Source organism: Pyrgilauda ruficollis, unplaced genomic scaffold (genome assembly GCF_017590135.1).
Source record: "Pyrgilauda ruficollis isolate IOZ18807 unplaced genomic scaffold, ASM1759013v1 scaffold316, whole genome shotgun sequence".
Taxonomy (NCBI): domain Eukaryota; kingdom Metazoa; phylum Chordata; class Aves; order Passeriformes; family Passeridae; genus Pyrgilauda; species Pyrgilauda ruficollis.
In genome coordinates, this window is record NW_024524556.1 from 102,171 (window position 1) to 117,814 (window position 15,644).

The 15,644-nt window shown below is 60.2% G+C and overlaps 2 protein-coding genes across 4 annotated transcripts; one reads left to right on the forward strand and one right to left on the reverse strand.

Moving 5' to 3' along the window:
• Positions 1–1,812: 1,812 nt before the first annotated feature.
• Positions 1,813–9,224, reverse strand: LOC121357157 (antigen peptide transporter 2-like). 3 transcript variants are annotated; one of them, XM_041474216.1, is made up of 12 exons: positions 9,149–9,224; positions 7,559–8,117; positions 6,875–6,983; positions 6,669–6,799; positions 5,928–6,133; positions 5,222–5,419; positions 4,647–4,754; positions 4,378–4,566; positions 4,136–4,309; positions 3,590–3,749; positions 3,147–3,274; positions 1,813–2,567 (listed from the first exon to the last, which is right to left on the reverse strand). In XM_041474216.1, the coding sequence occupies exons 2-12, from the start codon at positions 8,058–8,060 to the stop codon at positions 2,319–2,321; spliced, it is 2,154 nt and encodes a 717-aa protein (XP_041330150.1). In that variant the 5' UTR covers positions 8,061–8,117; positions 9,149–9,224; the 3' UTR covers positions 1,813–2,318. The 3 variants fall into 3 exon arrangements, with proteins under 3 accessions (XP_041330150.1, XP_041330148.1, XP_041330149.1); XM_041474214.1 differs by having other exon boundaries at positions 4,647–4,775; XM_041474215.1 differs by lacking the exon at positions 9,149–9,224 and adding an exon at positions 8,471–8,489 and having other exon boundaries at positions 4,647–4,775.
• LOC121357159 (antigen peptide transporter 1-like) lies at positions 8,654–15,186 on the forward strand. The gene is made up of 10 exons (XM_041474217.1): positions 8,654–8,994; positions 9,556–9,658; positions 9,735–10,080; positions 10,501–10,698; positions 11,134–11,262; positions 11,751–11,957; positions 12,401–12,574; positions 13,119–13,278; positions 13,941–14,077; positions 14,806–15,186. Exons 1-10 carry the CDS (start codon positions 8,898–8,900, stop codon positions 15,007–15,009), a joined length of 1,755 nt encoding a protein of 584 aa, XP_041330151.1. The 5' UTR covers positions 8,654–8,897; the 3' UTR covers positions 15,010–15,186.
• Positions 15,187–15,644: the final 458 nt, after the last annotated feature.

The window sequence follows — 15,644 nt, forward strand, 5'->3', positions numbered from 1 at the left end:
ACAGAAAACCAGACAATTTCTACAGCTCTGGGGTGTATCACACCAAACCAGCATCCCTCATTTACCAACTGGACAAGCGACAGTGGAAAGAGCACATGGTGCCTTAAAAGGTATACTTAATAAAAAAAAAGGGGGGTATGTGTGGTGAGACCCCACAGAGCAGAATAACTAAAGCTAGATACACATTAAATCACTCAACAGTATTAGGAAAATCACAGAACCCAGTTGTGTTAAATCACTTCTTATCAATGCAATCATGTGATGTTCATCTGCCCAAACCCAAGGTAATGGTATGAGACCTCCTTACCAGTACATGGGGGGTCCCTGGGATCTCATTACCTGGGATTGGGGACATGCAGGTGTTCCAACAGACTGTGGGACACATTGGGTACCTGCCAGATGCATCCAGCCTGCACTGCATCCTGCTCAGGACCACAGCACCCTCCTGACAAACCCTCAGCAGACATCGCAGAGCTTTGTGATCAGAGCTGATGACTGATGACTGCCTTGTGGAAATCTGGGACTACAGTTCACACAAAGATTTATCTGTTTACAAATTATCTCCTTGTTTACAAACTGTTTTCCTTTTCTACAGATTGTTTCCTAGTTTTCAAGTTGTTTTTTCTTTAATAAGGGTTGAATGATTTTTGTTCTTACAGACTGTTTTTTCATTTTCTTCAAGGGTTAAATGGCTTGTTGTTTTTACAAATAAATTGAAATCTGTAACCTATAAGCCTAATGCCTGTGGCATATTTACCTGAGCTCTCCCCTAGCAGGTCCTGAACATAAATGCTGAAGCTATAATGCAAATCAAAATTTACAGAAAAGAAAGAGTGAGATATTGGTGTCCTGTTTCTAGCCCCTGGGCTGACTGACAAGGGTTTTCCCAGTTGGATCTCTCATAAGGCTGCAGGCATTTCAGTGGCCCAGGACACAAAGGGGCATGGAGTTCAAACCAATGAGAGCATCCAGACCAGGCCTTTCAAATGTTCTATGTAAAGGAGGGCATGGAAAATAAAACCCTCTCTTGCCATGAACATTGGGGTGAGCGGTCTCTGTCTCCTGTGCCCCTCACCCCCTGACATGTGACCTAACACAGTGGCAGATCCAGCTCTGGATCACCTCCATGCAGATGAATCCTGGTGTGTGATCCATGCTGGAATCTCATGGATTTTCTCATTCTACAAAAACAGGCAGAGAAACCAATTGCTTGACCACAGGTACAGAGCGAAACCTGTGTGGGATTCCAGAAGGAATATAGGGCAGGATTCCAGATTGGGATCAGGAGAATTCTAAAGTATGTCTGGGCTGGATTCCAGAACAGAATCAGGTTGGATGGATGGAGCAGCACTGGAGTGGGATTCCAGAACAGGACTGGGGGGATTCCAAAGCAGATCAGGTGATATTGGTGGAGCAGGATTGGGATACAATGGATACAGCAGGATCTGGTGGGATTCTGGCTCTCTGTGGTCTCTTTGGCCAGATCCAGCCAATGGGATGGGGACAGAGACAGGAGGACACCAACTCTTGCTCTCATCCTGGCAGGAATCACCAGCTGAATGATGCATGGTGCCAGGTCCAACCCCTTCTCTCTCCCTGCAGAAAGCCACAAATTGCTGGCAGAGCTCATCCTGCTGTTCCTATCCAGCACGCAGCAGCCCTTCCCAACAGACTGACTGTCCTGGGTTGACTATATGATGCTTTTATCCCCAATCGTCTTGTTCTGTTTATATTGAATAATAAGCTTCCTGTTTTCCCATGTTTTAAATACAAGAATTTAAACACAGTTATTCCAAATGTTTTAATTCTGGTGTGAAAATACCCTGGTTTGGGCAATAAATCACAGTTCCCTCCTCCAGTGCCCAGCACTTCCTCTCAGGGAACCAGGAATGCAAAAGGGGACATTGGAATGGGGATGAAGACACTGAGGATAAGGAGGGGGACACTGGTAAAGGACTGGGGACACCAGGAGCTTGGAGTGAGCATAGCAGGAGTGGGATGAGGATATGATGCCCATGCCCAGATCCATTCCATGGGATTTATTTCCCACTCTGTGTCCCATGTCCAGGAGCAGACATGGGGACCAGGGATCATGGGGACATGGCGGGGCTTGGATACAGGGGACACAGACATCCAGGAAATGGGCGGACCTGGGGGACACGGTGGGGACATGGGGGACACAGGGACCAAGGCGACACAGGGAGTTGGGATCCAGAGGATGTGGGGAGAAGGAATTCACAGGACACTGTGACTGCGGACACCAGGTGCTGGTTGGGGACACAAACACCGGGAATGGGGACACAGGGGCTAATTCCCCTTTATTCCCTGACAGATGCAGCCCCCTTCTCGCTGCCCATCCTGGGGGCCTCGGGCTGCCCAGTGCTGCCTCCTTCAAGGAGCAGGCGGCTGTAGGCCCCGCAGTGTTCCCGCAGCTCCGCTGGTGTTCCTGTCTCCATCACGGCTCCACGCTCCAGCACCACGAGGCGATCGGCCGCGTCCAGCACCCGCGGCCGGTGGGACACAACCAGCACGGTCTGGGCCAGCCCAGTGCACACCCAGCGCTGTGCCTGGGGCCAGAGAACCCTCATCCCAACCCATCCAACTCAGTCCTACCCTGTCCCACCTGATCCCACCCAATCCCAACCAACCAATCCCACCCCACTGTCCCATTTCTCTCAGTCCCACCCTAACGCCATCATCCTGTTCTCACCATCCCACCTCCCTGTTCTCCATCCCATCCCCTTGCCCACTAAGCCAACCTGTCCACACCATCCCCATTCCCACTGTCTCATCCCATCCTACTCCCACCACCCCAACCCTTTCCATTGCATTTCATCTCTCTGTCCTCATCCCAGCATTCCTAACCCTCCATTCCCACCCCATCCCACCTCACCCTATCATATCTCCTTGTCTTCATCCCTTGATTCTACTTTTCTGCCATCCTCCACCCCTGGTCTCTATCCCATCCTACTATCCTGTCCTATTTCTCCACCTTGTTGACCCACACCACCCCATCCAATCCCTGTTTTCATCACATCATTCCCACTCCATCCCAATCATTATCCGTTACTCCCACCACCACATCTCTCCAGTCCCCATCCCACCATCCCATTCCAGACCAACCCCCTCCATCCCACCCCACTCACCGCTCCGTCGTCTTCGTCATCCAGTGCCTCGTCGAGGATGAGGACGGCTGGACGCCGGAGCAGAGCCCGGGCCAGGGCCACGCGGCGCCGCTCCCCTGCCGCCAGCCGCCCCCCACGCTCCCCCACCTCTGTGGGAGCAATCACGTGGGATCAGTGGGATCCAGCCCTGCAGTTCTCCCCTCTTCTCCCACCCCCTGTGCTTCCCCACCTCTGGGGGGATCCCGGGATCAGTGGGATCCCAGCCCGAGAGGTTCCCCCCCTTCCCCTACCCCCTACACTCCCTCACCTCTGTAGGAGCAATCACATGGGATCAGTGGGATCTGACCTCAGGGATCCCCCGCACACCCCACCATGTACCACCCACCACGCTCTCCCATCTCTGCCAGAGGATCCTGGGAGCAGGGGGATGTGCCCTAGGGGTGCCCCGTCCCCATGGCTCTCACCAGTGTCCCAGCCCTGCTCCAGCCCCTGGATGAGGTCCATGGCTCCAGCAGCAGTGGCGGCCGCCCGCAGCTCAGACTCTTTGCAGTGCTCCAGCCCCAGCATGATGTTTTCACGGATCGTTCCAGAAAACAGGACGGGATCCTGCTCCACCAGCACCACCTGCCCCAGCACCAAGCCCTGTGATGCTGTCTTGGCTCCTGGTGTCCCTACCCCTGCTCCATAACCCCATCCCACCTTGGTGTCCCCATAGTCTCCATCCCTGATCCCATTGTCCCCATCTGTGTCCCCAGTGTCCCCACCCCTGAATTCCCACTTTTCCCATCCCCATCCCTGTCATCCCCATCCCATTTCCCAATGTTCCTCTCCCATTTCCTGTTGTCCCCATCCTATTTCTGGTGTCCCCATTCCTCTTCCCAGTGTCCCCATTCCTGCTCCTGATGGCCCCAGCCATGCTTCCGTGGTCCCAGTTCCATTCCAGTGTCCCCACCCCGTCCCCATTTTCCCCATTCCATTCCCAGTGTTCCCAGTGTCTCTGCTGCCCCCACCTTCCGGTGCAGGTACTGGTGTTCATATTCTGGCAGCGGGATCCCATCCAGCAGCACTGTCCCACTCCCAGGATCCCGCAGCCGCTCCAGCAGCGCTACGGCCGTGCTCTTCCCGCTTCCATTGGGCCCTGCCAGTGCTGTCACCTCCCCGGAACGCACCTCAAAGGTTACTTCCTGTGGGATGGGGACAGGTGATGCCAGAATTCTGACCCCTGGGAAGCCCCACCTCCCCCCAGACCCACCTTCAGCACAGGGTGCTCTGGATTCCCAGGATATGTGAAGGAGACCTTCTGAAAAGTGACGTGGCCCTGAAGCTCGGGGGGCTCCCGTGTCCCCCCGACATTCCCTGCAGGTTGCCGATCCAGGTATTCCCAGATCTTCTGTCCAGCAGCTGCATTGGTCAGGAATTCATTGAAGCCGTAGAGCAGCACCTGGGGAGAAGAAAAGGGGTGGCACCAGGATGGACAGAAGCATGGACAGATGGACAGACACGTGCATTCCATGGGATCACCTGGACATGGCCACCAACTCTCTCCTGGTACAGCAGGAAGGTGACAAGGATCCCAGGAGTGATGTATCCGTCACGGAGCTGCTGGTGGCTCCGGAAGAGCACCACGACCTGGATGGCCAGTTTGATCACCTGTGGTTGGGACAGGGATGCTGCTGCCCCCAACCACTCCTGGTGACCCCATTCCGCCTGTCCCCATCCCACTCCTGGGGTCTTTATCTCTGTTCTTGGTGCCCTCATCCTGTTCCTGGTGTCCTCATTCCAGTTCTGGTGTCCCCATCTCACTCTTGATGTCCCTATTCCTGATCCTGATGTTCCCAACTTTTATCCCAGTGTCCCCATCCTGTTTCTAATGCCACCATTCCTACTCCTGGCATGCCTGCTCCTGATCCCAATGTCCCTGTTCCGCTGTCACTATTCCTGGTGTCCCCATTCTGCTCTGAGTGCTCCCATCTCAGCTGCTGGTTTTCCATTCCTGGTCCCAGTGTCCTCATTCCTAGTACCCCCATTCCCAGTGTCCTTATCCCTGATTCCTGCACCCCCATTCCCTGGTGTTCCTGTTCCCAGTCCCCTCTGACCCTGTGGACAAGGGTGAAGAATGCCAGCTCCAGCTCCATCTGCTCCTTCAGCCTCAGCTCCTTGGCCAGGTTCTGTCTGTGCTGCTCCTCCTCCTCCTCCTCCGCCGAAAAGGTTCGGATTGTCTCGATGGCGGCAACAGATTCCTGCACCCCCGAGGCTGTCCGGGCGGATGCTTCCAGCATGGATCGCTGAAGTGCCTGTGGCAGCAACAGGGGATTTCCAACTTTCCCAGGTCACCTTCCTGGGCCACCATCCACATCCTGTCCCTAGAGTTCCCATCCCACCACACCCACTGCCTCCCCACTATTGCATTCCCACCATCCCACACCCTTCTCTCTCACCCTCACCATTCCCATCCATTCTCCCAGTCCTAATCCCACCATCCCCATCCCTACTCTCTCATCCTGTCCCCACCCTGTCCCTTCCCCACCATCCCACCTTACCTCATCCTTCTCTTCCCATCCATGCCATTCCCCTCTCCACCATTCCATTCTATCCCCATGTCAGCATTCCCACCATCCCACTCCCCTGGTCTTTATCCCCTTTCATCCCACCATTTCCATCTCCATCGTTCTCCTCTCCATTCCCCATCCCATCCCACCCCCACCATCCCATTCCCCTAGCCTCCACCCCAGCTCCACCATTCCCACCCCCTTATCCCACCTCTGCGTCCCCCTCCCACTCTTTCCCTCCTGTATTCCCGACCTGTTTTCGGGCGCTCTGGATGCGATGGGTGGCAATTCCAAGGGGCACCTCCAGCAGTGCCAGCAGTGCCAGCCCCGGTGCCAGCCCCACCATGAATGCCCCCACCACCAGGGCCATCACCAGGCTTCGGAGCAGGTGGTTGGCTCCAGTCGGTGCTGACTTGCACACCCGTGGCACTTCCATGGAAAACTGAGCCAAGAGCTCAGCTGCAGGATGGGAAAAGAGGTTGGAATAATGGTGGGTGAGACGGGTTGGGAATGATGTGATGGAGACCAGTGGGATGGGATGATGGGAATGGGTACAAAGATGGTCAGGGTGGAATGGGATGGGATAGGGGAGATGGGATGTGGGAATGGAGATCATGGGATAAGGTGATGGGATGGTGGGAGGAAGCTGGGGATATGCAATAGGACAGAGGCATGGGAATGAGAATAAAGGGGATAGAACAGTGGCTAGAACGGGAAAGTGGGATGGGGACAGGATGGAACATTGGAGTAGAATGAAGGCAGGAAGATGGCATAGAATAGAATGGGATGGGATGGTGGGAATGGGAATGATGGGGATGGAGTGATGGGATGGGATAACAAACAGATGGGATAGGATGGAATGGGGGACTAGGGGCTGGGAGGAGGGGGGGCGGCACTGAATGCTGGGATGGGGACTGAGGTGACAGGATAGTTGGGATGGGATGGGACAGATGGGATGGAACAGGTGGGATGTGGCTGGACTGTGCCCCATTACCTGCCGGCGTTCCCTGGAAAAAGTCCAGGTCTTGGTGAACCAGGTGGGAAAAGAGCCGGAGGCTCAGGTTCTGACGGAGACGTGCCATCAACAGCAGGAAGAGAGACCCCCGGCACCCGGAAAACAGCACACTGTGGGGACGCAGGGACACGGGCATCAGGGATGTTGGGGACACAGGGACAGGCCCAGGGAATGCTGCAACTCACCTTGTGGCTCCGGCAGCCGCCACCATCCCGACAGCTCCAGCGGTGACTCCATCCCCACTCCCAATGGCATCCAGCACTTTCCCGGTGACATACGGTCCTGCCATCTCCCCTGGGTGTCACCGAGACTGTGTCACCATGGGTGTGACCACTGACACAGGGGGACCCTGATTTGTGAGGGGCAGGACCCGCTCTGGGGAGTGGGGATCTAATTTTGGAAAGGCGGGACACAATTTGGGCAGGAGACAATTTAGAGAGGTCAGGACCCAATTTAGGGGGTTTAGTGACAAATTTAGGGATTTTACATCCAATTTAGGGTGTCAGTACCAACTTTGGGGGGTTCAGCACACAACTTTATGGGTCAGAACCTAAACACAGGAGATCAGGACCTTAAGATCCCAGGTCTTAGAGGTCAACATTCGTTTTTGGGCATCAGACCCTAAGTTTGAGGGTCAGCACCCAATTTTGGCAGGGTTAGCACCTCACTGAAGGGGTCAACTTGCAATTTAGGAGGGTCACCACTCAGTTTTAGGGTGGTCATCGCCTATTTAGGGGTTCAGCACTCAATTTTTAGGTGCCAGCATCCAATTTTGGGGGGATGTCCCCCAAACTAGGGGGGGGGTTCCCATTTTGGGGCTGCAGAGCCCAAATTTGGGGTGTCAGCAGCTGTCACCACATGTCACCCACCAACGACAGCCAGCACGAGGCAGAGGACAGCAGCTCCAAGGACGTTCCGCTCCTCCCAGGTCAGTGCCAGAGCGCGCCGGACGCTGCCAGGAGCTTTGGGAACACCGCCGGGGGTCTCAGGGACGGCGCCGGGCGCCGGGGGCGCGGCCCAGGCCAGCAGGGCCAGTGCGGCAGCAGCGTGGGTCACCCCGAGCCAGGCGGGTGCCGCGGTCACCAGCAGCCACGGCCCATCCCCAGACGGCCCCAGGAAATGCCGGAATGTTCCGAAGACCGCGGGGGTGGCGGCGATGGTGATGGCGGCCGCGGTGGCTCCACAGGGATGGCGAGGGGCCAGCAGCCACGTGGCCACGGCCAGGACGGGCAGGCGCAGGGCGGCCTCGAGCCACACGCCCGTCACGCCCAGCGGCGCCAGCACCGGCACCAGCGGCGCCAGTAACACCAGTGCCAGGGCATCGGCCGCCAGCAGAACACCGGGCAGGAGACCAGCGGGTGGCAGCGCCATGGCGGGACCAGTGCAGACCAGTGCTCCCTCTGTGGCTCCCGGGGAAGGATCAACAGCCTGTGAACTCACCAGTTAAAACCAGTTAGGACTGGGGTGCTCCCCTGTGCACACCAGTGCTCCCAGTTCAGCCTGGGGCACTCTCCAGTCTGGATGAGGCACTTCCCAGTCCGGACAGGATGCTCCTTAGTTCACACCATTGCTCCCAGTCCAGCCCTCTCAGCTCCCCAGTCCATATCAGTGTTTCCAGTCCAGCTTGGGGCACTCACCAGTCCACCCCAGTGCTCCCAGTTCAGCCTGGGGTGCTCCCCAGTCCGGACAGGATGCTCCTTAGTCCACACCAGTGCTCCCAGTCCAGCCCTCTGAGCTCCCCAGTCCACATCAATGTTTCCAGTCCAGCTTGGGGCACTCACCAGTCCACACCAGCGCTCCCAGTTCAGTCCTGGCATCGCCTCCTTCGTCTGGCAACCTGCTCCGGCTCCCTCCGCCTGGCAACCGATGATGTCACCTGCACTTGGACCAATCGCGGACGTTATTCCAGGCGTGGGCGTGTCAGGCCGGGATTCCCGGGGATTCCCGCCGGCCCCGCCCCGCCCCCCGCGCGCGCGTTCGGCTTTCCGGGAAAAGGCGGCGGCTGCCGGGAAGGAACCGGGCCGGCATCAGTGGCACCGGGACCGACAAGGTCCGGGCTAGGACACACTGGGAGCAGTCCCGGGACCCGCACGGACCCCTGGGACTCCCAGGAGCCAACGGCGAGAACCGGGAGCGACCGGGAGCAGGACCTGGACGCAGCAGGAGCAGACCGGGACCCAGCAGGACCCGCCGGTCCCCCTGTCCCCGATGCTGTCTCCCCCCGTTCGCCGGCTCCTGGCCCTGCTGGGCCCCGAGCGCTGGCGCTGGACCGTGGTGGGGGGGCTGATGTCGGCTTCTGCTCTCGGTACGAGGGGACCCCGACCGGGGGGGCAGGACCCCTTTGAGGGGCTCTCCCCAGTCCGGACAGGATGCTCCTTAGTCCACACCAGTGCTCCCAGTCCAGCCCTCTGAGCTCCCCAGTCCACATCAATGTTTCCAGTCCAGCTTGGGGCACTCACCAGTCCACACCAGCGCTCCCAGTTCAGCTCCCCAGTAGCTCCCAATAGGGTCCGTTAGGGTTTCGCTTTCGAGGCCCCGCCCGTCCAGCTCTGTCCCGCCCTCTCCCCGCCCAGACCCCGCCCCTTTCCAGCCCAGACCCCGGGGGGGGGGGTCAGGACCCAATGGGGGGTTGCAAGGCCAATTTGAGGGGTCAGAACCCAATTTGGGGGAGGCAGGATCTGATTTGAGGGAGGTCAGAAACCAGTTTGTGGGTCAGGACCCAATTTAGAGGTAGTGAGCACCCAGTTTTGGGGAATCAGGATTCAATTTTGGGGCTCAACACACAATTTTGGGGGCGGTCAGGGTCCGATTTCCGGGCCTCTGCCCCCAATTCAGGGGTCACCACCCTGATGCCGTGTCCCCACAGGTGAGGTGGCTGCCCCCTACTTCACGGGCCGTGTCACCGACCGGGTGGCAGAGGAGGACGCGACAGCGGCCGTGTGGCCCCTTGTGCTGGTGGGGCTCGGCAGGTGGGTGACACCGGAGCCCCGGGGACACCCCGAGGTGCCGGTGACCCGCGCCCCCCTAACCCCGCTGTCCCCACAGTGCCATCAGCGAGCTGGTCTGTGACAGCATGGCAGCTCTGGCGCTGACACGGACGCGGGAGCGGCTCCAGCGCGGAGCGGTGGCCGCGGTGCTCCGTGGGGACGTGCCCGGGCCGGGGGGCAGCCTGGGCGACACGCCAGGCGCGGTGGCCGCGCGGGTGACGGGGGACGCCGGGGCGGCGCACTCGGCGCTGGCCGATGTGCTGGTGCCGGGGCTGTGGGCGCTGACACGGGCTGTGTCACAGCTGGCCGCGGTGGCCTGGCTGTCCCCGCTGCTGGGCCTGCTCACCCTCCTGGCGCTGCCCCTCTTCCTGCTGCTGCCACGCGCCGTCGGGCGCATCCAACGGGTACTGAGGGGACATTGGGTGTGAGGGACCCCTGTCACGTCCCTGTCCCCAGCGTCACCTCCCTGGGCCCCTTGTCATCTCCCTGCACCTTAAGTTCAGTCCTGTCGCCTTCCTGTGCCTGTTGTCGCTTCCCCGTGCTCTCTATCACCTCCTCCTATCCCCTGTTTCCTCCCTGTCCCCCACCCCCCATCCCCATGGTGACCCCGAGGTGACTTTCCTGTCCCCTCATGATCCCGTGGTGCCCCTGTACTGACCCTGATGTAACTCCCCTGTTCCCTCTGTGACCCCATGGTGACCCTGTGGTGATCCCCTGTCCCACCCCGTGTCTCCCCATCCTTGTGGTGGCCCCTCTCGTCCCTATGGCGATCCCCTTGTCCCCACTGTGGCCCCAGGGTGACCCCCTGTCCCCCGTGTCCCCAGGACCTGGCACGGCAGGTGCAGGCAGCACAGGCCAGCACCACCGCAGTGGCCCTGGAGTCGCTGGGGGCCGTGGGGACCGTCCGCGCCTTTGGGCACGAGGCCGGCGTCACCCAGCGCGTGCGGCAGCGCCTCGCCCAGGGACACCGGCTGGAGCAGAAGGAGGCGCTGGCCTACGCGGCCGGGCTCTGGGCCAGCGGGGTATGGGGACACCGGGGGCACGGGGGGTGCAGAGCAGTGGCTGGGGAATGGGGGATGTGTTGGCACAGGGTGGGGGACAAGGGCTCCTGGTGGCAGGGGGGTGGGAGACATGGGAATGTGGGACAGGGAGACGTGGCAGCAGGAGGTCACAGTGGATGTGGTGGCAGGGGGATGAGGACGTGGGTACAGGGATGGGAGATGTGTTGGCAGGGGCTGGGGAACAGGGACACAGTGGCAAAGAGCCAGGGGACATGGTGGCATGGGGGTGGCAGGACATGAGGAGCAGCAGTGTGGGGCCAGGGGACATGGAAACCTGGTGGCCTGGGGTTGAGGAGCATGGGGATGTGTGGCCTGGGGAAGGGGACATGGTGGCATGGGGCTGGGGGACACGGTGACATGAGGCTGGAATAACACGCTGTGTCCCTGTGTCCCCAGTTTCCTGCACTGATCCTGAAGCTGGCACTGCTCTTCTTGGGGGGACGCTTGGTGGCTGCAGGGACTGTCACCCGTGGGGAACTGGTCACCATTCTCATGTGCCAGCTGCACTTCACCAGGGCTGTGGAGGTGACAAGTGTGTCCTGTACATGTCCCCCTTGTCCCCAACTCCCCTCCCTCTGTCCCCCCACCATGTCCCTATGTCCCCACATCCTCACAGTGATGTCCCCATGTTCTCCTGGCCATGTACCTGTCCCTGTCTCCTGTGTCCCCAGCCCCACCCTCACTTATGTCCTAGTGTGCCCCTGCCATGTGCCCACCAGCTCCCTATGTCCCCATCCATGTCCCCATGCCTGCTCTCCGTATCCCTAACCTGTCCCAGCCATGTTTTACCCCCCCAGTGTCCAAAATTACCCTGCTGTGTCCCCTCTGTGCCCTCAAGCCCCATTCCTCCCTTGCTATGCCTGTTCCTGTCCCCATGTCCCCCCATGTCCCTATCACCCCCCCATGTCCCACTGTCTCCTGTATTCCAATGTCCTTTGTGTCCCCCAAGTCCTCCCATGCCCCCAGGCCATTCCATAGCTCCCTTATGTCACATCATGTTTCCATGTCCCCAGGTCATGCTCCTCTATGTCCCGAACCTGGCCAAGGCCGTTGGCTCCTCTGAAAAACTCCTGGAACTGCTGGAGCAGGCCAAGATGGGGACACTCGCAGGACCACCGTCACCTGTTACCCCCGGGGGCCATGAGGCCACAGAAACTCGAGGCCTGTGCCTCAAGGATGTCTGGATGTCGTACCCTGGGCGGTCCGAGCCAGTCCTCAAGGTGATGGGTGACACAGGGACATGGGGAGACATGGGGGTGTTGTGAACATGGGGGAACATGGGACATGGGGAAGCACAGGACTTGGGGGGATATGGGACAGGGCCACAAGGGGATATTGTGGACATAGGGGCACATGGGACATGGCAGTTCAAGGGGGTACTGGGGACATGGGGAAACATGGGGGGACAAGGGAATATTGTGGGCATGGGGGCACATGGGACATGGCAGGATAAGGGGATATTGTGGACATGGGGAGGACATGGGGAAACGGGGAGACAAGGGGATATTGGGGCCACGGGGGCACATGGGACCTGGGGGGACAAGGGGATACTGGGGCCACGGGGGGGACACATGGGACCTGTGGGGGACAAGGGGATATTGGGGCCGCGGGGGCACATGGGACACGGGGAGGTGTCGGGTGCGATCCCTGTTCCTGCCACCAGGGGGTGTCGCTGTCGCTGCGCCCCGGGGAGGTTGTGGCCGTGCTGGCTCCCCCTGGCGGCGGGAAGAGCTCACTGGTGGCGGCCGCGCTGGGGCTGCGCCCCCTGGCGGGCGGGGCGGTGCTGCTGAACGGGACCCCCCTGACCCCTCACTCGGACCCTGCTCTGCGGGAACAGGTGACACACACGGGCCACCGCCGGGCCCCCACAGCCACCCCTAGGTCACCATCCATCCCCTGCTGCTGTTCCCCTGTCACCAAACCTCTCCGTTGTGTTCCCCTAGCCACCCTGGGCAGTCTTTTGTCACCAACAGGTCCCCACAGCCACCCCTGGGTCCACACCTGGTCCTCAACAGGCCCCCACTGCTACCCTCAGGTCACTCCTGTGCCCCAAATGGGTCCCTACTGCCACCCCAACATCACCCCTGGGTCCCCAGTTCCACCCCTATGTCACCAGCGGGTTACCATGGCTACTCCAGGTCAACCATTGTCCCAACAGCCATGGCTACCATGTCACCCTATGTCCCCAGCACATCCCCATTGCCATCCCCAGGTCACTCCTGTGTTCCAAGCAGTTCTTCATAGTCACCCCTGTGTCATCAGCCAGCCTAACCATGACCCTGCCACCACCCCATGTCTCCACATGTCCCCTCCTTGTCCCTGCCAAATCCCTAAGTGGTCCCATGTTCCCCCCTGTTCCCCTATGTTCCCTGTCCCTGCAGGTGGCTGGTGTCCTGCAGTGTCCGTCCCTCTTGTCCCGCTCCCTCAGTGCCAACATCGCTCTGGGCTGGGGACACAAGGAGGGGATCCAGGTGATGGCAGCAGCACGGCGGGTGGGGGCGCACACTTGGGCCGAACAGCTGCCGCACGGCTATGGCACAGGTACGGCCAGTGTTCCCATGGTCCCCCTGTAGTGTCTCCAGTGTGTTCCAAAGATGTCCTAAAAGTGTCCCAATAATGTGTCCAAGGTGTCCCCTTGCTCTCCCTAGTTTTCCCATTGTGTCCCCATTATGTCCCCAGTGTCCCCTGCTGTTCCCATGATGTCGCTTCACCATCCCCAGGGTGTCTGTAGTGTCCCACAGTCTCCCTACCATGTTCCTTCTGTCTTCTCACTATTCCCTCACTGTCCCCATGCTGTCACCATGCTGTCCCCTCCATGTCCTCTCTGCTACCTCACTGTTCCCTCACTGTCCCATCTCTGTTGTCCCTGTGTGCCCCAGAGCTGGGGGTGCAGGGGGTATCCTTCCTAACATGTCCCCAGTGTCTCCCCTTGGTGTCCCTAATGTGTCTCCATGGTGTCCCCTCAGTGTCCCCATGCTGTCACCACAGCATCCCGTTGTTGTCTCCTCACTGTCCACTCTTCACCTGCTCCCAATTTCCCATGTTGTCCCCTTGGTATCCTCTCTGCCTCCTCCCTGTCCCCTCACTGTCCCCGGAGCAGCGGGTGCACAGTGGGTGCAGCTCCCCAGTGTGTCCACACAATGTCCCCATGGTGTCCCCACAGTATCCTTGTGGTGTCCCCATGGTGTCCCCTCTGTCCCCAGAGGTGGGCCCACGGGGGATGCAGCTTTCAGGGGGGCAGGCACAAGGGGTGGCGCTGGCCCGGGCCCTGCTCAGGAACCCCCAAGTGCTGGTGCTGGATGAGCCCACGAGGGCACTCGACCCCATGACCCGGTGCCAGGTAGGTCACAGCCCTGTCCCTGTGTCCCACAGCCCCATCCCCTGGGTCCCCTGGGTCCCCATGTCCTCTGGGTCTTCACTCCCTGGGTCCCCGATCCTCATGTCCCCCATATGGCCTGTGCCCCCTGGGTCACCATGTCCCCTGGGTCCCCACTCCCCATGTCCCCTTAGTTGCTGCCCCCATGTCCCCTGGGGTCTCCTAGGTGACCAAATTCCCTGGGTCCCTGCCCCTGTGTCCCTTTGGTCCCTATGTATCCCCTAGATCCCTTCCTTGTCCCCATGTTCTCTGCGTTCCCAATCCCCATGTCCTTTGGGTCCCCAATCCTTATGTCCCCCATGTGCCCTGTGTCCCCTGGGTCCCCACTTTCTGAGTGCCCTGTATTCCCTCTGCTCCCACTCCCTGTGTCCCCTTGGTTGCTAACCCCCATGTCCCCTGGGGTCTCCTGTGCCAGGTCCCCTGGGCCACCACATCCCCCAGGACCCTGCCCCTGTGTCCCCTTGGTCCCAGTGTCCCCACCTACCCTGGGTCCCCACATCCCTGGGTCCTTGTCCCACATGACCCCAAGCCCAGAGCCCCCTTGGTCCCGATGTCCTCTGTGTCCACATGTCCCCACTCCCCAGGTCCCTCTCTATGCTCTCCACCCGGGGTCCCCTGACACGCCCAAGTCCCCCATCTCCACCGTGTCCCCCGGTGTCCTCATGTGCCCTGCCCCTGCCGTGTCCCCGCAGGTGGAGCAGGAGCTGCTGTGTCCCGGGACAGGGGAGGGGCCGGCAGTGCTGCTGGTGACAGGAAGGGTGGCCCTGGCACAACGGGCACAGAGGGTGGCCCTGCTGGAGGGGGGGCGGCTGCGGGAGCTGGAGAGCCCGGAGGAACTAAGGACCCTCCCGTGGGGGACAGCGGGGGACACTGAGGACGGGGAGGGGGATGACTAGGGCTGGGAGGGAGACACTGGGGATGGAGACTGTGAGAACAGGGACGCTGCAGGAGCAGGGGCAGTGGCGACATGGGGAGCAGGGATGGGGACACCGTGGGGAGAGGGTGACTTCGGGGCCGGGGCTGTGACAGTGACCGGGTGTGAGATCAATCAATAAATCTGGAAACCTACGCAATAACAAATCAATAAATCAAACAATAGAGGCGTCGGCAGAGGGGCTGGGGCCGGGACCCCCCCGGCGGGGCCCCGCCGCCCCTCCCCCCCCATGAGCTCATCGTGTTGATGGAGAAAATTCCTTGGCGGGGGCGGGGGGGACACGCGGTGGGGGGGAACAGGAGGGGAGAAAAGGGTGAGGACCAGGGGAGGATATCGGCTGGACACGGGCTGCTCCCCCCGCTCTGCTCCTGCCCACGTCTGCTGCCCCCCCCCCCATTCCCCGGCCTTTTGGGGGGCCCCAGGAGCCCCCCCCGCTGTTGTTGTTGCTGCCGGGGCAGTGAGTCACGGCCACGCCCGGACTGGGAGCACTGGGAGGGGTTGTGCTGGGGCACTGGGAGCACTGGGATGAGCCACACTGGTCTTACTGGGAGCCCTGGGTCACGCTGTGCCGCAGTACTGGTGTTACTGAGAGCGTTT